The 18,297-nt window shown below is 37.4% G+C and overlaps 1 protein-coding gene across 1 annotated transcript in view; it reads right to left on the bottom strand.

The window, feature by feature from the left end:
- Positions 1–2,772: 2,772 nt before the first annotated feature.
- DARS1 (aspartyl-tRNA synthetase 1) overlaps positions 2,773–18,297 on the bottom strand; it is a 43,816-nt gene continuing 28,291 nt past the window's right edge. Inside the window, exons 8-16 of the mRNA XM_076343104.1 lie at positions 15,024–15,135; positions 12,885–13,019; positions 11,562–11,709; positions 10,449–10,595; positions 9,386–9,428; positions 8,627–8,707; positions 7,879–7,990; positions 6,871–6,942; positions 2,773–5,111 (exon numbers count right to left, since the gene is read on the bottom strand). Coding sequence (XP_076199219.1) covers positions 5,020–5,111; positions 6,871–6,942; positions 7,879–7,990; positions 8,627–8,707; positions 9,386–9,428; positions 10,449–10,595; positions 11,562–11,709; positions 12,885–13,019; positions 15,024–15,135 — 942 coding nt within the window. The 3' untranslated portion in view covers positions 2,773–5,019. The remainder of the gene's footprint in view (positions 5,112–6,870; positions 6,943–7,878; positions 7,991–8,626; positions 8,708–9,385; positions 9,429–10,448; positions 10,596–11,561; positions 11,710–12,884; positions 13,020–15,023; positions 15,136–18,297) is intronic.

Consider the following 18,297-nt stretch of genomic DNA (forward strand, 5'->3'; position numbering starts at 1 on the left):
ACGGTCCGCCTCGCCTTGCAGGCAGCCGGGAAGCGTCGGGTGGCCTGGGCACCAGCCCCGGCCGCTGCCGTCGGCACCTCGCTCCCCAGCCTCGTGCTTGGGTTTCTCTAACTGCTGCGGGGTTTGTTCGTGTCAGTAAACTTATAAATGCTGTGGAGGACCTAAACCGGCGATAGAGGAATGCGTCCCACAAGCATGTAGGTGTGTGCTGTGGGTGGCTTCAGCATAGTCTTTAGCTGCAGTCAAGTTCTGCAGGTCACTGGTTTCCCGGAGGAGCAGACCGGCTGCAGTAACCGGAGTTAAAACTCCAGCCGTACACCCAGGGCGCTGCTGAGGAAGCATGGAGCTGTGGAAGCCCTTACACTGTTGTCCTGGTTTGGGCCAGGACAGCTGACCCAAACTGGCCAAAGGGACATTCCATACCATGTGATGTCATGCTCAGCACATAAACTGGGGAAAGCTGGCTGGGGACCGGCTGGGCATCGGTCAGCGGGTGGTGAGCAATTGCATTGTGCATCACTTGCTTTGTATATTATTATTATTATTATTACAATTATTAGTAGTATTTTATTTCAATTATTAAACTGTTCTTACCTCAACCCACGAGTTTTCTCACTTATGCTCTTCCGATTCTCTCCCCTGTGCCACCGGGGTGCGGGGAGTGAGCGAGGGGCTGCGTGGTGCTCAGTTGCCGACTGAGGTTAAACCACAACAACTGTGTGCAGGAGGTGTCTCGGGCAGCTTCTCACTGACAGGACCCGCTAGGCAGGCTGCACCTCCGGCTTCTGAAGGACTAGCCTTGGGCGAAAAGGGTGTAAATTAAACCAGGTGAGGGTCAGGCCTTAGTTTGGACACTTGGCTCCGTGTTTGTAATGTTGTGCTTATGCGTAGGATGGTATAAGGTAACGTTTGCCAAGTGATGCCATGGCTGACAGCCATCACTGAATGGCAGCTGGTGGCACATGATGGCTGCCAGCAGGATCTATTTTGAAAGCTATGAAAAATTGCTTAGAATTGCTCTGCCGCCTGCAAAGTCATTAATCTCTGCCTAAACTGGGAATTTTGCTGTAATTAAGGCAGCTAAGGGCTGACTCTCTTTCAGTTCTGAAACCCTTTAAAAAGAGCCAGCCACACAAGCTTCCCGCAGTAGTGTTATTTCGCGTTATGGTGCACGTGCCATATAGTGAACAGAGACTTGTCTTAATTGCAAAATGGTAAAGGCTGCCTGGCAATTTGGATTTTTTGGGTGTAAAAAGATTCAGCTCTGTGTGGTTCGCTCACTTTTCACTGCAGAGATCAGAGTAGAGGTTCTGGCTGGGTTAGCCTTTTTTGAAAGTTGGTATTATTTTAATGTAGATTGTTGTGCTTTGGTACATAATTACAGCTTTTTGAGGGTTTTTTTTGTTGCTTTTTCTTTTTTTGAAGATGGCTAAAGAGGTAGCAAAGTAGAAGAAAAACTGTTTACAATTTATCCTATGCTTACATGCTCTTTTAAATCCAAAGAAAATAGTAGAACTAACTTGATAACTTCTAAAAAACTTGCAGTGAATAAATTCCGTATTTTGTTAGATCATACTAGCAAAAATGTGTACAGGCACAAGTTGGTTGTAAGGCTTGTTTATTTTAGAAGAAACAATAATTCACCCTATATCACTTCTGCTGGTTATTCATAATTTGTTTCTACCCCAAAAAATAAAATCTACCCCCACCCTGTACGTGGATAATGATAATACCCAAACAAGGAAATTGTATTAGTAAATAATTAAAATCTGTTTGGGCAAGTTGTGTACTCTAGAGAAGGCTGTCAAGAAAACATACTGTTTTTTCAGGCGCTCTCTTTCTGGTGCATGGGAACGTGCTCTAAGGGGACCCGTGGCTGGCTGCGGGGTGTACGGGAGGAGTCATGCAGGTGCATGGGGTGGAGGTTAACAGTGGACTCCCGTGGCCTGAATGAAATCATGCCACCGTACGGGACATGCTGGAACCCCAGTATGAACTGGAGTCCAAGGCAGCCAAGCAGTGTGCCACGACAGGTATTGCCAATGCGTCCTCCTCCATCCCTTTGGCAGCAGAGTGCAGGCCACAGTTTGCTTTCACGTGGAGGGGCGTCCAATACACCTGGAATTGACTGCCCCGGGGTGCGAGCACAAAGTTTTCCTGCTTTTACTCTTGCTTTCCTCTTCCCCTGGCCCACTGGGCAGGGAGCAAGCAGCTGTGTGGTGCTCAGCTGCCCACCGGGGTTAACCCCCAACAGCTGTGTGCAGCCATGGGGAACCAGTCCTGCACTTTGCTTCCGAAAGAACAGCCTGAGTCCTCTTTCCTGCTGGGCAGATTCAGAGAGCTCGGTGAACAGATGGGTTTTCACAGGAAAATGTTTTAGTTAAACTTCAGAAGCAAACTGAAGCTTTTGTGCTGTTTGTTTTGAGCAGATGACCCCCTGGCTATTCCTTACCAATATCCCTTTTAGTTCCTTAGTTTAAAAAAACTGCACGATTGTAATGACCACCTGTATATCATGCAATAAAAAAACCCCCAAAACATTTTAACCGGTGGAGAAGCAGGAGCAATGTGGACTCCATGTAAAATGCTTCCTGCAATTTACTGGAAATAAAGGACTACACAGGTTTGACTTTTCCAGAACTACCAAACCAGAGTCGCTACCTATCAAAGTCACATAAAGTTCTGAAATTACTATTTGCAGGGTTTCAAACTAAGTTCTAACAATGTGCGGCTCCCACTAAAGTATCCCATTAAGATTACACTCAGGACAAATGCATTTTGCATTTTTATTTATGATCATAATTATTTTCAGTTAGCTAAGAAAAACTGTGTGAAAGGATTCTGCGCACAAAGGACTGGGGTCTCCATCCAAATTCTTGTTCTTGTGCAGCTACTGTGAATAAATCAAACTACAACATGAGCTTGAACAACTCTTAACAGAATTGGGATAAGCACAGTTACAGGAATGTATGCACAAAACTTGCTGCCAAATCTAGAGCAAGAAACATAGTTCTCAGAATATTGTTTTTGTTGGCATGAAATGTAAGTCAGTAATTTTGCTCCTTATTAGAAGGATGCGCTTCCGATGTGGGATACGTTACTAGTTCCATATGAACAAAAGTAATTAAATTAAATTCATTCCAGTTGGCTTAACTGAATAAACAACTGTTTTGAAACTTGCGTTCATCAGTAATAAATCTGTGATGATAAACTGTGTTTATAATCCACTTAGCTTTGTAAAGTACAACTGGGTACACTGTAAGATTTTAAAGTTAACAATTTGGGGAAAATTCCATGGTAAATTAATTACAACAGGCTCATAAGCAAAGCTGCAAAGTGTGTTATTCCTTGAATTATGTGACTTCTAAACAAAGTTTAACTTTCACATTTCCAGTACTTTACCTAACTGACCTTTAGTATGATTGTTTTATAATGGAGAACTCTTGCCACAAAACATTAAAATTAAGTCTTGTTCAATGGCAGCTGCAAAAGATGATTTGCCCTTTTGTGAAATTCTACACAATTTATACGCAGCTTCACTGACCTTTCTGTAGCATAACCAATATGTGACTTCTCTGACATTTAAAAATCAAGGTAGCAACAATAACACAGACTGTCTAAACCATACCTCCTACTGAAAGCTCTTTATCATGTAAAATGTTAAGCAAAAATTAAGTCAGGAATTACAAATATGCATGAATATTAGACTAACTCTATTGCAGTGCCTAAGTAAGGAATTTAATCCTTTGCTCTTTGGCATCCACACTTTAAAAAAGGTTTTAAATTTGAAAAGCAACTATCAGATGCAGTCCATAAAAGGAAGTTTCAAATACACTGGTTCCTCTCCAAATGCAGGGCACATCCTTTGGGTTGGGAGGAGGAGGAAGAGAAGTAGCTTTGCGCATCACTGCAAATTGAGGAGGTTCAAGTAGGCGATTCATTTGAGAAAAAGGATGTCTAGAAAGAATTTTAGAAGTACTCTGACTTAGAGAAACATCCAATTTCTCTAAATGTACAACAGTTGCGCTGTTCACAGCACTTATAAATGAAAAAACCTGAATTAGGTTGGCTTACATTATTTGCTTTTCTTTCATTGGCATACATGATACGTGAAATCCTTGCTGAGTTGTTTTGTTTGTTATCCTAGAGGCTGGGTCAGGCAGAAAACCACACGACCTGCTATCAAACTCACTGTCCATTTATTTTCTGAGAAAATTATTATTATTAAATTATATATCCCTTGTGTATTCCATGAGTGCATGTAACCTTCTATCCATTCTCAAATAGTAACATAAAATAAAGAATGGGCCTATGGCTTGTAAACAACTTTCAAAATAAAGGGAAGAAGATAGAAAATAAATTTAAACTTTAGGCAGTTATTGCATCCGTTAAAAAAAAAAAACACACAACACTTATCGATTCATGATTATCTTGTGAGGATACAAAGCAAAAACCAGAAAGACAGATATTGTATCTAATTTACTTTGAGATTTATTGCAATCTATTTTCACAATTTCATATGAAGACTTTGTTAAGAATGTTGTTGTTCTCACCTGCTCCTCTACCTGACACTCATGTAAATTAACAATTGGCTGGTTTCCTCCTGATTTTTAAATTGCAAGCATCCAGTTATTTTAGCTTTGAGCCAATTCTGTACTTCAGAACATTCAATCTTGCTGACATAAGTTAAAAATGCAGAATTTTCATTGCATAATTTATTAAAATGTTTAGAAACATGATACAATTTAACGTGACACTAGAATACTAACTCGAAGTATCACATTTGCATTAAAAATGTGCACATTTGCCAATACAAAGAGTCTTGATCTGTTAAAATATTTTATTTTAAATAAACAGCTAAGGATAAAAAAAATTGTGGCACTTCAGTAAATGATTTTTTTCTTTAATTGCATATTATAATGCTCAAATCAATACAGTTTCATCAGTAGCAGGGGATATGCTTGCAATCGTACCATATTTGCAGGGCAAATCATCTCAAACTTTCAGAAGCCACTCATGTTAGGGTGTCAGTCGTTTGGGATCCCGTGGGAACATGGAGGTCTGACGAACATTATGCAGCCCCAGGTACAGCATGGTTACTCTTTCCAGCCCTACGACAAATGAAAAAAACCCATCAGTATTGTCAGTCTTTTGTTTGAAACGCTTAAGAAGCTAAAGGTACTTTATACCTACGTCCAGCCTCACATAGTAGTGCGACCAAAGACTGAGATGTATGCATTAGCACGTCCGACTACAGAAAGGAGCTAGATCCAAAAATTAGGGATTTTACATACAGTGCCTTCTGCCACGATACAGACTTCATTTGGAACATGTATCAATAAGCAATGGTACTAGAGACTCAACCCTGCTCTGAATCACTTTGGACCTTCAAGAAAGATGGTGTAGAAAATTGAAATGGGAGGTGGGTAATCGGGAGAACTGTATCTCGAATACAGTAACAGAAGTATAGTCCAAACCGGTCTTAACAGCTTCAGAGTAAGAGACATTAAGTGCCGTAAGCAACTACAGTAAAAACCTACAGTTGGGGAACTTTATCCCAAACCCTCTACAGTACAAAAATGTAGATTCAGCAATAAGTACCCATGTAACTATCTGCTGATATCTTTATGATAATAAATATTTCACTGGTCATTGTGTTCGTTCTTCCTGAAATCTTAGAGGTTATGTGTGTACTGCGGAACATGGAAGGACTTCCTAATCCACAGGGCTACACAGGCACCCCAGCCATGCCGAGATGAAACCCAGATGCATACTAGTTTTCACACACTGCCCTCCTGTGCTAAGGTTTCCATCTGAAACAGCTAGAAACCAGTGTTCATTCTCACAGCATCTCCTGTTTGGCTGATACTTGGCCTGACCTCTGGGATGTGCCATGAGGAGCATTCACTCTGCAGAAGAGATGTAGCTTCAGCTTCCTTGATGTCAGTTCTGACTGGCCTAAATGATTTTGGATCATCTGCAAATGCTGCACCTCCTCTGCTCACAAGTACTGCAGGATCATCAACGCTTACATCTTGTAGGTATTTCAAAACAGCTGTCTCAATAGCATATCGTAGACCTAATGCATTTACTGAAGGTGTACTTAGAAAGTTGTTCTGAGAACGTGCCAGGAATGTACTAAATATACTTTACAAATGTAAGGCAAATGCAGAAAGACTGAATCAAAGAAATCATTGTGTTTATTGATCAGGACCTACAAAGTGTCCTACTTCCATATGCATGAACAGATTTCATCCTGCTAATGAAAGCAATGTCCATAACTGTAAATTGTTATCATTAAGATACCCAGAACCTATCTTTTTTCATTTTAACATGTAAAATACTCACACCCAAGACACAAAGCCTCAATACCTTTGCTGAAACAATTAGCATCAGCCAAACTGATCAGTGACATTCATTCAAATCACTGAATAAGACAGAAGCAATCACTTACTTCTCCTCACTGCAGAATAGCTTCATCAAATGTACTAAGAGTCTCTGGTATTAGCGGTGGCTTCTGGTATTAGTAGGCTATGATAAATCCACATGTAATACAGTATTCTCTTGCTTCCTTAAATTTTCCTCATTGGTCAAATTTGGAAGTGATGTGCCTGGCTAATAAATCGGCTTTTTTTTCTTGTGATCACCTACTTTTTAAACTTGCCAGACTGTGCCATTAATATTTTGCCTATTTATTTTATGATGATCCTTACATTTTAGCTTCTGTCCTTAAATTCTCCAGGATAAACAGCGTCATACATTTACCTAACAAGGCTACTATTCTGAACTTTATATTGAACCCTGCTTGAGACTGAGCAGTTTAAATTAAGCTCAGGCTAACACAGAACAAAGTAAGATACAAATACTTACCTATTCCACCACCTGCGTGTGGAGGTGCACCAAAACGAAAGGAATCGATATAAGCCTTTATTTTCTCCAAATCTAGAGAGGGAAAAGATACGTTTCTCACCTGCTTAATGAACCCCAAGCCAAACATACAAGTGACTAGAGGACTGCAAACACAACAAAAAATTTACCAATTTAACTTACAAACTAACAGTGGGGTTTTACTCATTAAACATATAAAATATCCAGGACTATCTAGAAATTATGACTATAACACTTTTGTTTTGTAATTTTGTTAATAACTTAATCAGGGAAGGAATTCTAGAATTGAGTAAGAGCTAGGCCCAACTGTTCATTGTCACTTATGGAAAATGGTGATTTCTTGAATAAACTGCAGTGAAAAAGCAGAGATTTGGCAACTATTTTTCCATCTTGCTACAGTGGGAGCTACTCCTTTTTCACTACTGCCTACCTGCCACTTCACTTTGCCATTCACTGAAAGCATAATTTTAATGTACATTTTACTCTCATGATCTCCACCTAATTTACTCTTTTACCCTTCTACTATTAGCTGGCCTTGTCCCTGCTAAGTCTTTTTTTTTTTAAATTTCACTGACAGACACTTCTTATTTGCTCTCAGTTCAAGATTTAAAAAGGACAGCCAACCAAGACTCTGCTAGAGTACTCTGTAAAAAGTTTGTGAGAGTACAGAGGCACAACTGAATGAGACTTGTTTGTCTACCCTCATTCTGTTGAAGGTATTTCCTGCATTACATTCTCTCTAAAGTCCTTGGAAACAATTCCTTTTCATCAAGGTGTTGCTGGGAAACTAACTAGTTTCTTAATAACATCACTCTAGATTAAAATGGTTAAACAGAATTAGATGCAGTAACATTAAGAATGAAACAGTACTGTGATTTTAGCACTACTGCCATATAACAAATTCTGCCCCAAATTCTTTGTCTAAAGGAAACAAATCAAATCATTATTTATGTTCTTTTAAATACAGCTTCATGTTGTTTGACTTGTTACCGATGCCGTGATGCTGGGCTCTTTCTGTCAGCAGCTGAGGATCGTGAATTCTCTGAGCTCCAGACAAGATCTCTTCCCCTCTCATGAACATATCGTAAGAGTTAGAGTTTTTCTGGGAAAACAAAGATGAGTTTATTTCCTACCTACAGTTGCTCCATCCTTAGGTGGCAAATATGCACCTCTCAGTAACTTCACTTATGATATCCAAAGTTGTGCAGTAAGAGTGCAACGTATTTGGATTCTGCCCAGGAATTACAGCCCTTTGGCTCCTCTCATTAGACTGGAGTTGATTTAAAAAACTGAAGTTCATCCACACACCCTTTGAAAAACCCTTGCATGTAGTTATCCCAACAAAAGATGCTCTGAAGATATTTACCCTGGATTTAGGAATAAAATGGGGAATTTCTAACAATGTAAAAAAGCATATTTTCTGTTAAAGTGTCTGTTGCCCTGGAAGAGTGTTTTTGCCTCTTTTCAGTGACGGCAGCAGTGCTCCGACCATGGAGATCTCTTCATAAAGCTCTCCCAATTTTAGCTATATTTGTTTCTTTCTGGTATGTTTTCACCAGTGAAGAGTAACTGTAAACATTTTACAAGTCATGTAGCACTGACCTAAGTTCGTTATCAGAATTTTAATTATAACAGCAGATCATACAAATATACTTTATTTATTTTGTCAAGTTATCCCTACATGGAATAATTTAAACTACAAAAAACCCCATTGACAACAACAAAGAATTTTACTTACAGGGTTTACTGGGTCTGGCATTGTATAAAAAGGCCTCACAGCAAGAGGATATTTGTCAAGAATATAGAAGTCTGTGTCATACTGAAAGAAGGTAATTTAAAACAGTTAATACAAGAGAAAATGATGTAAAGAACAAATTACAAGAGGAAGACACAACCAGTAAATCCTTGAAATAAAATACAAAACCATCTCCCAATAACTTTCCACAAATTTGACAGTATTATCTTAAAAAATAAGTTATCAATAAAAGTGGTATATTATTTTTCAGTTTTCCAATACTACTTCTAGTGTAAACTTACAAATGTTTAGCAGTAAAATGTCTTGCTGTAGTAACAGGTACTTATTTTTTTGCCAAAGACCTCATCTTCTCCTATGGATTTAGTTAGAATCTGGTTTGGGCTTTTTTTAATTATCGTAAGAACTGGTTTTGGAATGTACTATCCTGTTTGGTGTACTCAGTATAACAGATGATAGAAATAAATATAAAAGATTGAAAATGATTTGAAACAGCTTATTAAAGACAAAACTGTCAGTAGATTAAATAAGCAGTAGCAAAACAGGAATGCAGTCAGACAATTAAAAAATGCTTATGCTAATCACAAACTCTTCACAACTTCTGTATGTTCTGAGATACCGTATTCTCAATCAGTGTGTAAAAAGTTGTTTTACATGAAGTACACATTTATACCAACCCAATGACTCCATGACATCAGGTTTCAGATTCAATGACAAATTTATTTATTCTAAAATAATTGTTACCTTCTCCTTTACCAGGCGTCCCAGGAGCTTTTCATTAGGTGTGCTGAAAAAATTATCACCATTAAAATTAAGTGATTTACACTTGTACTGATTATATATTTCATAAAGCTAAAAAGATTTCAAGCTACAGATCTGCTGCACCCCGCCCTTTAGAAAATTTAGTACTTGTTTCTGAATGCTTTGGATTGTGCAGACAGAAATTTCAGAAATAAAGTCTATTTATTTCTGTTCCTAAATATTTTGTATTGGTCCTAGAAATCCCTTAAATTAACTGATACCTAAAGATATTCTTGCTCTTAATGTAACTACTTCCTAGTCACCATATTCTGATTACTGAAGAATTGTGTACTCTATTTCCTATTGGCATATACCTTGTGCAGCCATTTCTTCTTAGGCACAATAAGTGACAAACACCATAAGCAGTTGCTGAGGAAATTATTTTGCTCTATCAAACTCTTATGATTGAAACTTCTTTGATGCACAGGTCGTTTAACTAAAATCACACATTATCCTAATGATGCTGGATATATTATGGGAAAGAACAGAAATATTTTAATTTATTAAGTGTCTTTAGAAAAATTTTATATATAATCAGTTAATTAAACCCATCTTTCAGTAAATCAATAGGAATGCAATCATGATTGCTTAATCATTTTCCTGAGAGGTGGAAAGAAGAAATGGGTAGGTGTTACTGAAGAGAAAGACGTTAAGACAGAAGAATCTTTTTTTGTTTAATCCTATTCAAAGGCATGTGACAATTCACATGAAGGACTGCAATTGTTAGAAAAACAAATGCTTCTTATCCTTAGATGGTTCAAGTCACTCTCACTTTATGTTGTAAGTTATTTTCTTTTGGATTTCAGAGTTTGTACAGTATAGTCTATGTTAAAAGAAAGGACTATTTTCATATCCATTCATTTGTCAAGAGATCTGGATATGAGTACTGTTTATTCCTCTAAAAGCTTGTGGTTCCTTCTTGAGGGCTGTCAGTTGCACACTACAAAACTGACACTTTACTATCACTTTCACCAGAGACTGACACATTTGTGCACCACCAAAGTACCTCAGATCTTCTTCATCACCCATCTCAACACCAGCCTCCCTAAGCATGGCCACAGCTTCACGGTATTCCAGCCTCAGAGTTGGCTCCAAAAACTTAAACGGCTCACATGGGAACTGTTTGTTCACTGTCCGAATTTCAGTTTGGAATCTATATACAAGGAAACAAGAACAGAAGCAAAATACAAAACAATCAAGAAATTTACTCTTCTTGCATCTAGTAATAATGATTTTGCAATGGCAATACAATTTTGCCACAAGAGGTCCCTCTTGCAACATAAAAAACTGTTTTAAAGCCACTTCTGGAGAAATTCTGTACAATCCTAATGAAATGTTTCATGTAGGTTAATGCATCTACTTCAACGATATACATGTTAATATTTTACTATTACTTCTGTTTTATTCCTTTTGTAAGAAATAATTGACTAGGTCAAATTTTCACAGTAAAGACATTGAGAAATCACCCTTCTGATTTGTAATATTTAACTGGGTTCTTCTTTGATTTAAGTAATATCCTATTTCAAATATAAAAGAGAAATTTCCTTCTAGACAGATGAAAAGATTTGCATTTCTGCTGGCAAGATAGTCTAATTTGTAAGCAAATGAAAACCACTGGCCTGGCTTTTTAATGAGTTAGACTGTGAGTAATGGAAAATAATCTTTGCTGCTTTCATGGCAGAGATGCAGGCTGTTACAATAAATTTGATTCAGAAAAACTTTGATAGTAAATATTAAGATTAATTTCAAAATAGAACCATCAGTCTACCTGTAGTGGCACAAAAAGAAGGACGTTTTAAATTAACGATGGATCACTTCTGTTAGGAAGTCCATTCAACAGTAAAGAACAAGTTTTCTTAGTGCCAGCTAGCATACCCTAGGAGATGCAACTAGGGCTAAAAATAGACAGTTTACTGGCCTACGACTTGAGTGAACTTTAAAAGTCAGGCACAAAGAAATAGTTAAGAGCAAAGCAAAAATGCTTGTTTTGAAGTTCTGTTGTAAATCAGATTACTAATGATTATCTGACAAGCTGAGGATAAAACATTCACCCATTTCATACCCCAGTGCAAGAGATCTCAAACAAAGTTGCTCATGAAATGGAAAATGCTCTCGTTACCTTTCCTGAAGTCCCTTGAATATTTGCACCAAGGTATCTGCAATCTCATCTACCACTTCATGATAGTGATAGTTAAAAGCCATTTCAATATCCAGACCAACAAACTCAGTCAGGTGTCTGTGTGTGTTGGAGTCCTCAGCTCTAAATACTGTAAAATTAAACAACAGAAATTCTAACTGACCTGAAATTATTATTCCATTTTGAAAAATAACACTGACAATCAATCACATCAGCATTTGGATCAGGCAGACAATGCTGTCTTTAGACATGACAATTCTCACTAAAAAACAAAACGAAAACTAGCTGCCTCAGAGCATCCTTTATAACAACATTGACAGCATTATTGTAGCTGTGGTGCTCAAAGGATACAAGACAGACAAGACTTGTAGAGAGGCAGTATCTCATTAGACCAACAGACAGAAGTGGAAAAACAGACAAGCTTTCAGGCACACAAGAACTTTCAGATTTGAAAACTGCCTTTTTCAGAGGAAATGGACTTCTGCACGTGTATGTGTTCTGGGGTGGGTTTTTTTTTTTTCAGATATATGAGTAATATAAACATGTCTTCCTATAAACCATGACTAATTTGTTAGTAATTAACAAGAAATTTAAGATCTTCTGAATTATTTGCATCTTTTTTTACTTTATAAGCTGTTATTGACTTGTTTTCCAGCATTTCCAGCTTACGTATCTTTAAACCTGTCTTTGAGGTCTTAGAAAAAAAATGTTGTATTACCACCTAAAGAGGCCATGCCCTATCACCTTTTGAGAGAGAGAGCGAGCATGAGACTGGAAATTATTAATTTTTTATTATTTACTGACAGCCCAGTTAAAAGTATGCATTTTCTAAATAAACTTGTTTGGTACATATACAAAAGCAAGGGATAAGTATATGTTAATATGCAATCTGAAGTACATAAAACCTAACTTGCTTAGTAGTGGGCAACTAAAGGCAACTAGGCAACTACTGGGCATGGTTAATAGGAAACCATGGCTTCGGCAATCACAGTGTTGTTCCATGTTTTACTAACTTCATCATATTATCAATTTCCAATGCAACTCGACTCTTTCTCCTCGCAGAACAGCAGGCACTTGGAGAAGAGTACTCCACCCTTATTTCAGCATTTTAGTTTTGTTCCAGCAACTTCTCTATCAACTTTACTCTCATTAGTTGCCCCAACTGAAATTTGTGTTTGGTGAGTGAAACTATATTAAGTGAAACCATTCAAAGCTTTCAGTGTGCGTGTTATCTTATTTGTACCACAGCTCCTAAAAGCCATCACTGCACACTTCACACTTTGGATAAACCAATGCTTTTCTTACCTGGCCCAACACAAAAAACCTTTTCAAAGTCAGCACATATACACATCTGCTTGTACAGCTGTGGGGACTGAGCCAGGTAGGCACTGCTTTTGAAGTATGATACAGTAAACACATTGGCTCCTCCTTCACTGGCAGCTGAAAAGCAAATGCTTGCAGTAATTATTAAAATCAAAATGTAAAAAATAAATCAGAGGTAGAATAATAGACTATTGGTCTTACATTTAGAGATCAGAAGATTTTTCTTCAAAGCATATTAGAGGAAAAAGATATATTTGCATCCATTAATGCTAAGGGAAGTTTTGCAGCTCAGGACTGTCACACATTGTCTTGCAAATCTGCAAATTTAGTTGGGGTAGTTTAAAATGTTACTATTCCCAGCTATCCTTCACCTTACGGTAAGAACAGCAGAGAATGCATGCTTGTACCACCACAACTACTCGCAGCCCGACATTTCTGTGGAAACCAATCTTTATCAGTGACGTAGGCTTCCAGGGGTTAACTTGCAGAGGCCGAGATGAAAGCGCATATCCTGTTTTGCCAGGACCATCCTCTCTAACTGAAGGCATAAATATCTCTCAGAGCCAAAGCTAGATTTATCAGAGGACATACTGCCGAAGGTATAAAGCTTCTTCTCAGTTTGAGGCAGTTTTCATAGAAGGTTACCTCGAGAGAATAGGAACCAAGAACACATGCATTTGAATCCCTTACTGCAAACTGCCTACCAAAACCATCAGCTGAGTCACTTTATCTTTCCATTTCCCAGTGTGTGGTATGAGAGTTACAGTTGCCTAACTTGCTAACAAAAGCATGCCAGAGTGAAAGATTAGTTAATAATCTTTGAAAGTTCTACTGTTAAGATAACTCTAGGTAAAGTACTAATTATTATTACTACTAACCATTCCACTGAGATTAATGTTTCTTTTCTTGCATTACCACTACTCCCACTGAAACGGTTTCAGTGAATATTTACAGTTATGTTTGAATACAGGTAACTTTTAAAATCTCAAATCTTAGAACAGCTATGATATTTATATTTGAAGTTTAGTAAGGATTGCATCAACTTAACTTAGTTATTTTTACAAAATATGATCTCATTCAAACAATAGGATGCTTGCTTGCTTGCTTTCAATGGTACACTGCACAGTAAGAATAGCACACTTCCTCAAAGGTCCTGCATAAATAAACTACTTGGGAGTCTTTAGTACTTCATGCCATTTCAACTGTCTCTGTAGGAAAAAAGTTACCTAACCTTACAGTTCAACAATACTTTCCATGTTGAAAGAACAGTTGCTTACATGTATTTTGTTAAAAAGCCCTTTTTTATCTCAGTCAAAAGCTGTCCTCAAAAATACAAATACAGAAGTATAAAATTCAGTAGGCAAAATGTATGCATATAATGAATGCACATACAATGAGAATAATACAAATATTCTGCCCTACATTTTCCATGTTGATGTCTTAGTGACATCAACAAAACCTCAAAGAACACCAATAAGATGGAAGAAAATCATCCATCAGCAAATCAAGTAATTTGACTTTTGAAAACAATACAGCAGATCAACAACAGAACTAGAAGTAAAATCTACATTTCCAGACTTTTAGTCGGGCTGAAGCTGTTACGCCACACTTTCAGAAAAATGATCTACCACCTTCTATTCAGCCATATGCTCATTGCTAAAGAAGTGACATATTGTATATAACGGCATCGTCTTTTATACCATGATATGTTTGTTGCAACTTCTTTATGATAGAAGCTGTTTTTAATCTAAATCAGAGTGGTGGGGTTTTTTTGATATTGGGAATGGAACTGGCAGTGCTCAACACTGAGAACACTGATTTGAAGAACAATGCATATGATCAGACATCTGTATTTAACCAAATTAAAACTTTACATGCACTGCAGAGTACATAAATCAGGTATATATAATATTTGTCTTGTCATTCTTTTAACATCCAAAGTCAGGAGAAAAGTAAAGAACAACTTTGATACCTGCTAGACGAAGTTTGCTATGTTGCATCTAAATTAGAAATAGAACTTTATCTTTTTAAAATAAAAACTTACTCAATTTTTGGCAGATAGGTACGCTGAGCAACTGCAAAAGAAGCAGACCTGTAGCTGCTGGATCACATATACAGTACCTGAAATGATTTTGGGAGTCTGAATTTCCACAAATCCCTTGCGAATAAGAGTTTCTCGGAAAAGCTGACAAATACCAGACTGAAGGCAGAAGATTGCCTGACTAGTGGAGGTCTATAAGAAGAAGATAAAATAATGAATCCTAAGTCAGTTTTTCCTGCTCTGTTACTTTTTCTGGACAGCTGGAAGGATGAATATCTTCTCTTAGGAACACCTGATTATTGTATTTGCCTAAACAGAGAAAAGTGCAAATCGGTAATTGTTTATTACACAAAAAGAAACAGCAAAGGAAACGAGAAACTTCTCATTTCAATTTATGGCATATTCAGTTATAAAGGAGGCACTATGGTCAATTCTACATTTAAAGAATCACTGATTTATGAGATGTGCTTCTGCAAATAAAGGTTTTATAGTAAGAAATTGAATAAAAACACTATACCTATTAAAAAGCTTTCAGCACACTGAACTAGAACAGCTACAGTAATATACAGTGCATGATAAAAGCAAAGCCCTCAATAACTTACATAAGGTAGAAATGTTTGTGTTTATTAAAGGCTACCAAATACAACATTTTTCATGTAAAAACACAGCCGCATATTAACCGTATACAACACTGCCACAAAAACATCCCCAAACCAAGGTCTAAACTCCCAGCACCTAAAACAGTCCACGTGACACCTGATCATATGAACTGCAGTTCTTCTGTCTTTCCAAAATGTATTCCAAAAGTACATTTAGTTGAAAACAAAAGTAGATTTAGCTGAACTGACCATCTTCTTTTTGTTTATGTACATGACACAGTTAAGCTACTTATCTGGGTAGCACATACCTACACTAAATGTTCTTGTAACACTCTTGGGCTTTAGTGTGAAGAAAAAAAAACCCCTTAGTGAATGCTGAAAACACTGCAATATGTCAACACTGAACCCATATCTGATTTTGTGCTTGCAGCGTTTAAGACCTGACAGTTAGCAACCTAGAAGCATATATAAAATCTAACGAATTCTTGCAAACAACGAAGAGAACAGTTCTTTACGACAATCTGCGTCATAGCACTGTTTACTTCTCCTTTCTGAACGGTACCCAACTTTTCAGTTAGGGTAAGAAGAGCCTTGTGGGCTTTTTCACATGACTCCTACCAAACCACAAAACAAAAAACCCCCAACCAAAACAAATTATATAAGCACCCAAATTTAGACAGTCAGTCAGTAGATAGGTTGAAATAAAGCTCCATCTATCATGTCTGCAAGATAAAGATATCACTTCACTGAAAAACCAAAAGAGAAAACTGTAGTAATACTGCAGATCTGTAGTAATTTGGAGTTTTTTGCAATTTTAGCTGACCGATAAAATATCTCAGGACTGTAAGTGGTTGAGACTAGTAAATAATAGCGAGCAGCTCTCACTGTCTGATAGCATTAACCACAGCTGCTACTCCCACTACTTTCAAAATGAAGGAAATGAGGTTTTGAGAAACAGTTACAAAAGTACCCTCAAACTTTTTCACCTTTTTTTACATTGGTCTCCCAGAATCAGACATACATTAAGATTTAGCCTGAGTTCTGGGCATAATTTGGCAGTGTTACATCAAAGCACCAGGATGATTCAAAGGGATAGTTTCTCTTCTTTTTTCCTAACCATCTCCTACTTAGAAGCTGAAAGACATTTTCCAAGAGATGACAACTTAAACAGTCACATTTGGGTTTACCAATACAGTTTTTGATAAACTAGACAAATTTCTAAAAATCCTAAGAGACAAAATGGGTAACATTTATTTAAAGTGGGATAGTAACAATGCCTCTCTACCCTTCTGATGAACCAACACCAGTTTCATGCCAGAGCAGGTAAGGATGCAGTCCTAAGTCATACAGTCCTAGGAAAAAGAAAAATGGTTGCTAAACCCAATCTGAAAGGAACTACTTGGTCTGACGCCTAAAAGTGTGCACAGAAACACAGCCAGTCAATAACTAACACAGTTCTCCACTAACAGTAGTTCATCAGGTAGTAACTCCTCCTGGCTTTAGTGAGGATGCAGAGTGAAGACTCTGTCTTCCTAATCCCGTCTATAATGATAAATTATACTTAAGAAATAGTATTTATGAAAGCAAGCAAATTCACAGATCTGGACACTGAAGCTTTTATTTAACTACAGACCAAGGAAAGAACAAGCAGCAATTCTCTGTACCTCAAATTAGATCTGACAAGACCACTCCTCTTTCTACCAAAGGTGGCTGAGTTTCAGTGCCCATTCATTCAGAGACTGCCACAAGGATAACTGTGGAGAATTTGTGATACTGCAGTCTCCTTGTAAGAATTAAACAGGCCAACAAGACGTTTGAGATAAGCTCCTAAACAACTGCAACTGTCAACATGCAGTGGAGTCAAATGGATGACCTCAAAAGTTTTATGTGCCACTACAACTTTCCAAAGATTTTGAAGATGATTCTGTATCTACACATGGAGCAAAACTTTTCAGATTTAATTACATCCTTTGCACTGGTATAATGTTTAGGAGAAAAAGAGAGTGAATTTATCTGAAGAAAATAATACAAGCTGTTGTCCTGTCTTTAACTGAGATGCTAGTATGTATATTACCATGTTTGGTACAATGGTAGGTAACACAGTTACCATTTGAGCTACCACACTTAGGTACAACACAGCAAACTAAAGACAGAGACAGCTGTCAAAAGGAATTGATTTTTACCTTTGCCTTAAAAAAGATTTTGTCATGGCATACTTTTCCTGTAGTGTTTACTCTAATATGAACCCTTCCACATACGTATTGACAAACTTATCTGAGACTATGGCAAAGACAGTAAATATTCCTTCAAGAGTTAAGCAGAATCAGAAACAAGCTCATGCCACTTAAATACTGTTGCAGTTAACAGTGTTAATGTTTTAACTTGGTCTGCAGAGTTGATTTTACAGGAAAACTCATTATTTTTAATAATCACCTTTGTTACAGACAGCAGAAAAAATGTTTAGCTAACAATGCTGAAATATGAGTTTCAGTCATAACCGCACTCTAATTTCACCTGTGTGTTTATTATTTAAATGCCACAAAGGAAAATATTAATAATAGAACAGAGCATATTTTAACACTATAAAGAAGATTATGAAAACAATTACCACGTTTTATTCAGCACAAGCTGCAGTGTTAGAATAATCATAGCCATGTAAGTTGCCAGAGACCAACAAATGTGTTTCAACAGAATTGAGGACAGTTAACACCTTATGTGACCATATCTCAAAGAGGTGTGAATGAGGCACAGACGT

Source organism: Aptenodytes patagonicus, chromosome 6, assembly GCF_965638725.1.
Source record: "Aptenodytes patagonicus chromosome 6, bAptPat1.pri.cur, whole genome shotgun sequence".
Lineage (NCBI taxonomy): Eukaryota > Metazoa > Chordata > Aves > Sphenisciformes > Spheniscidae > Aptenodytes > Aptenodytes patagonicus.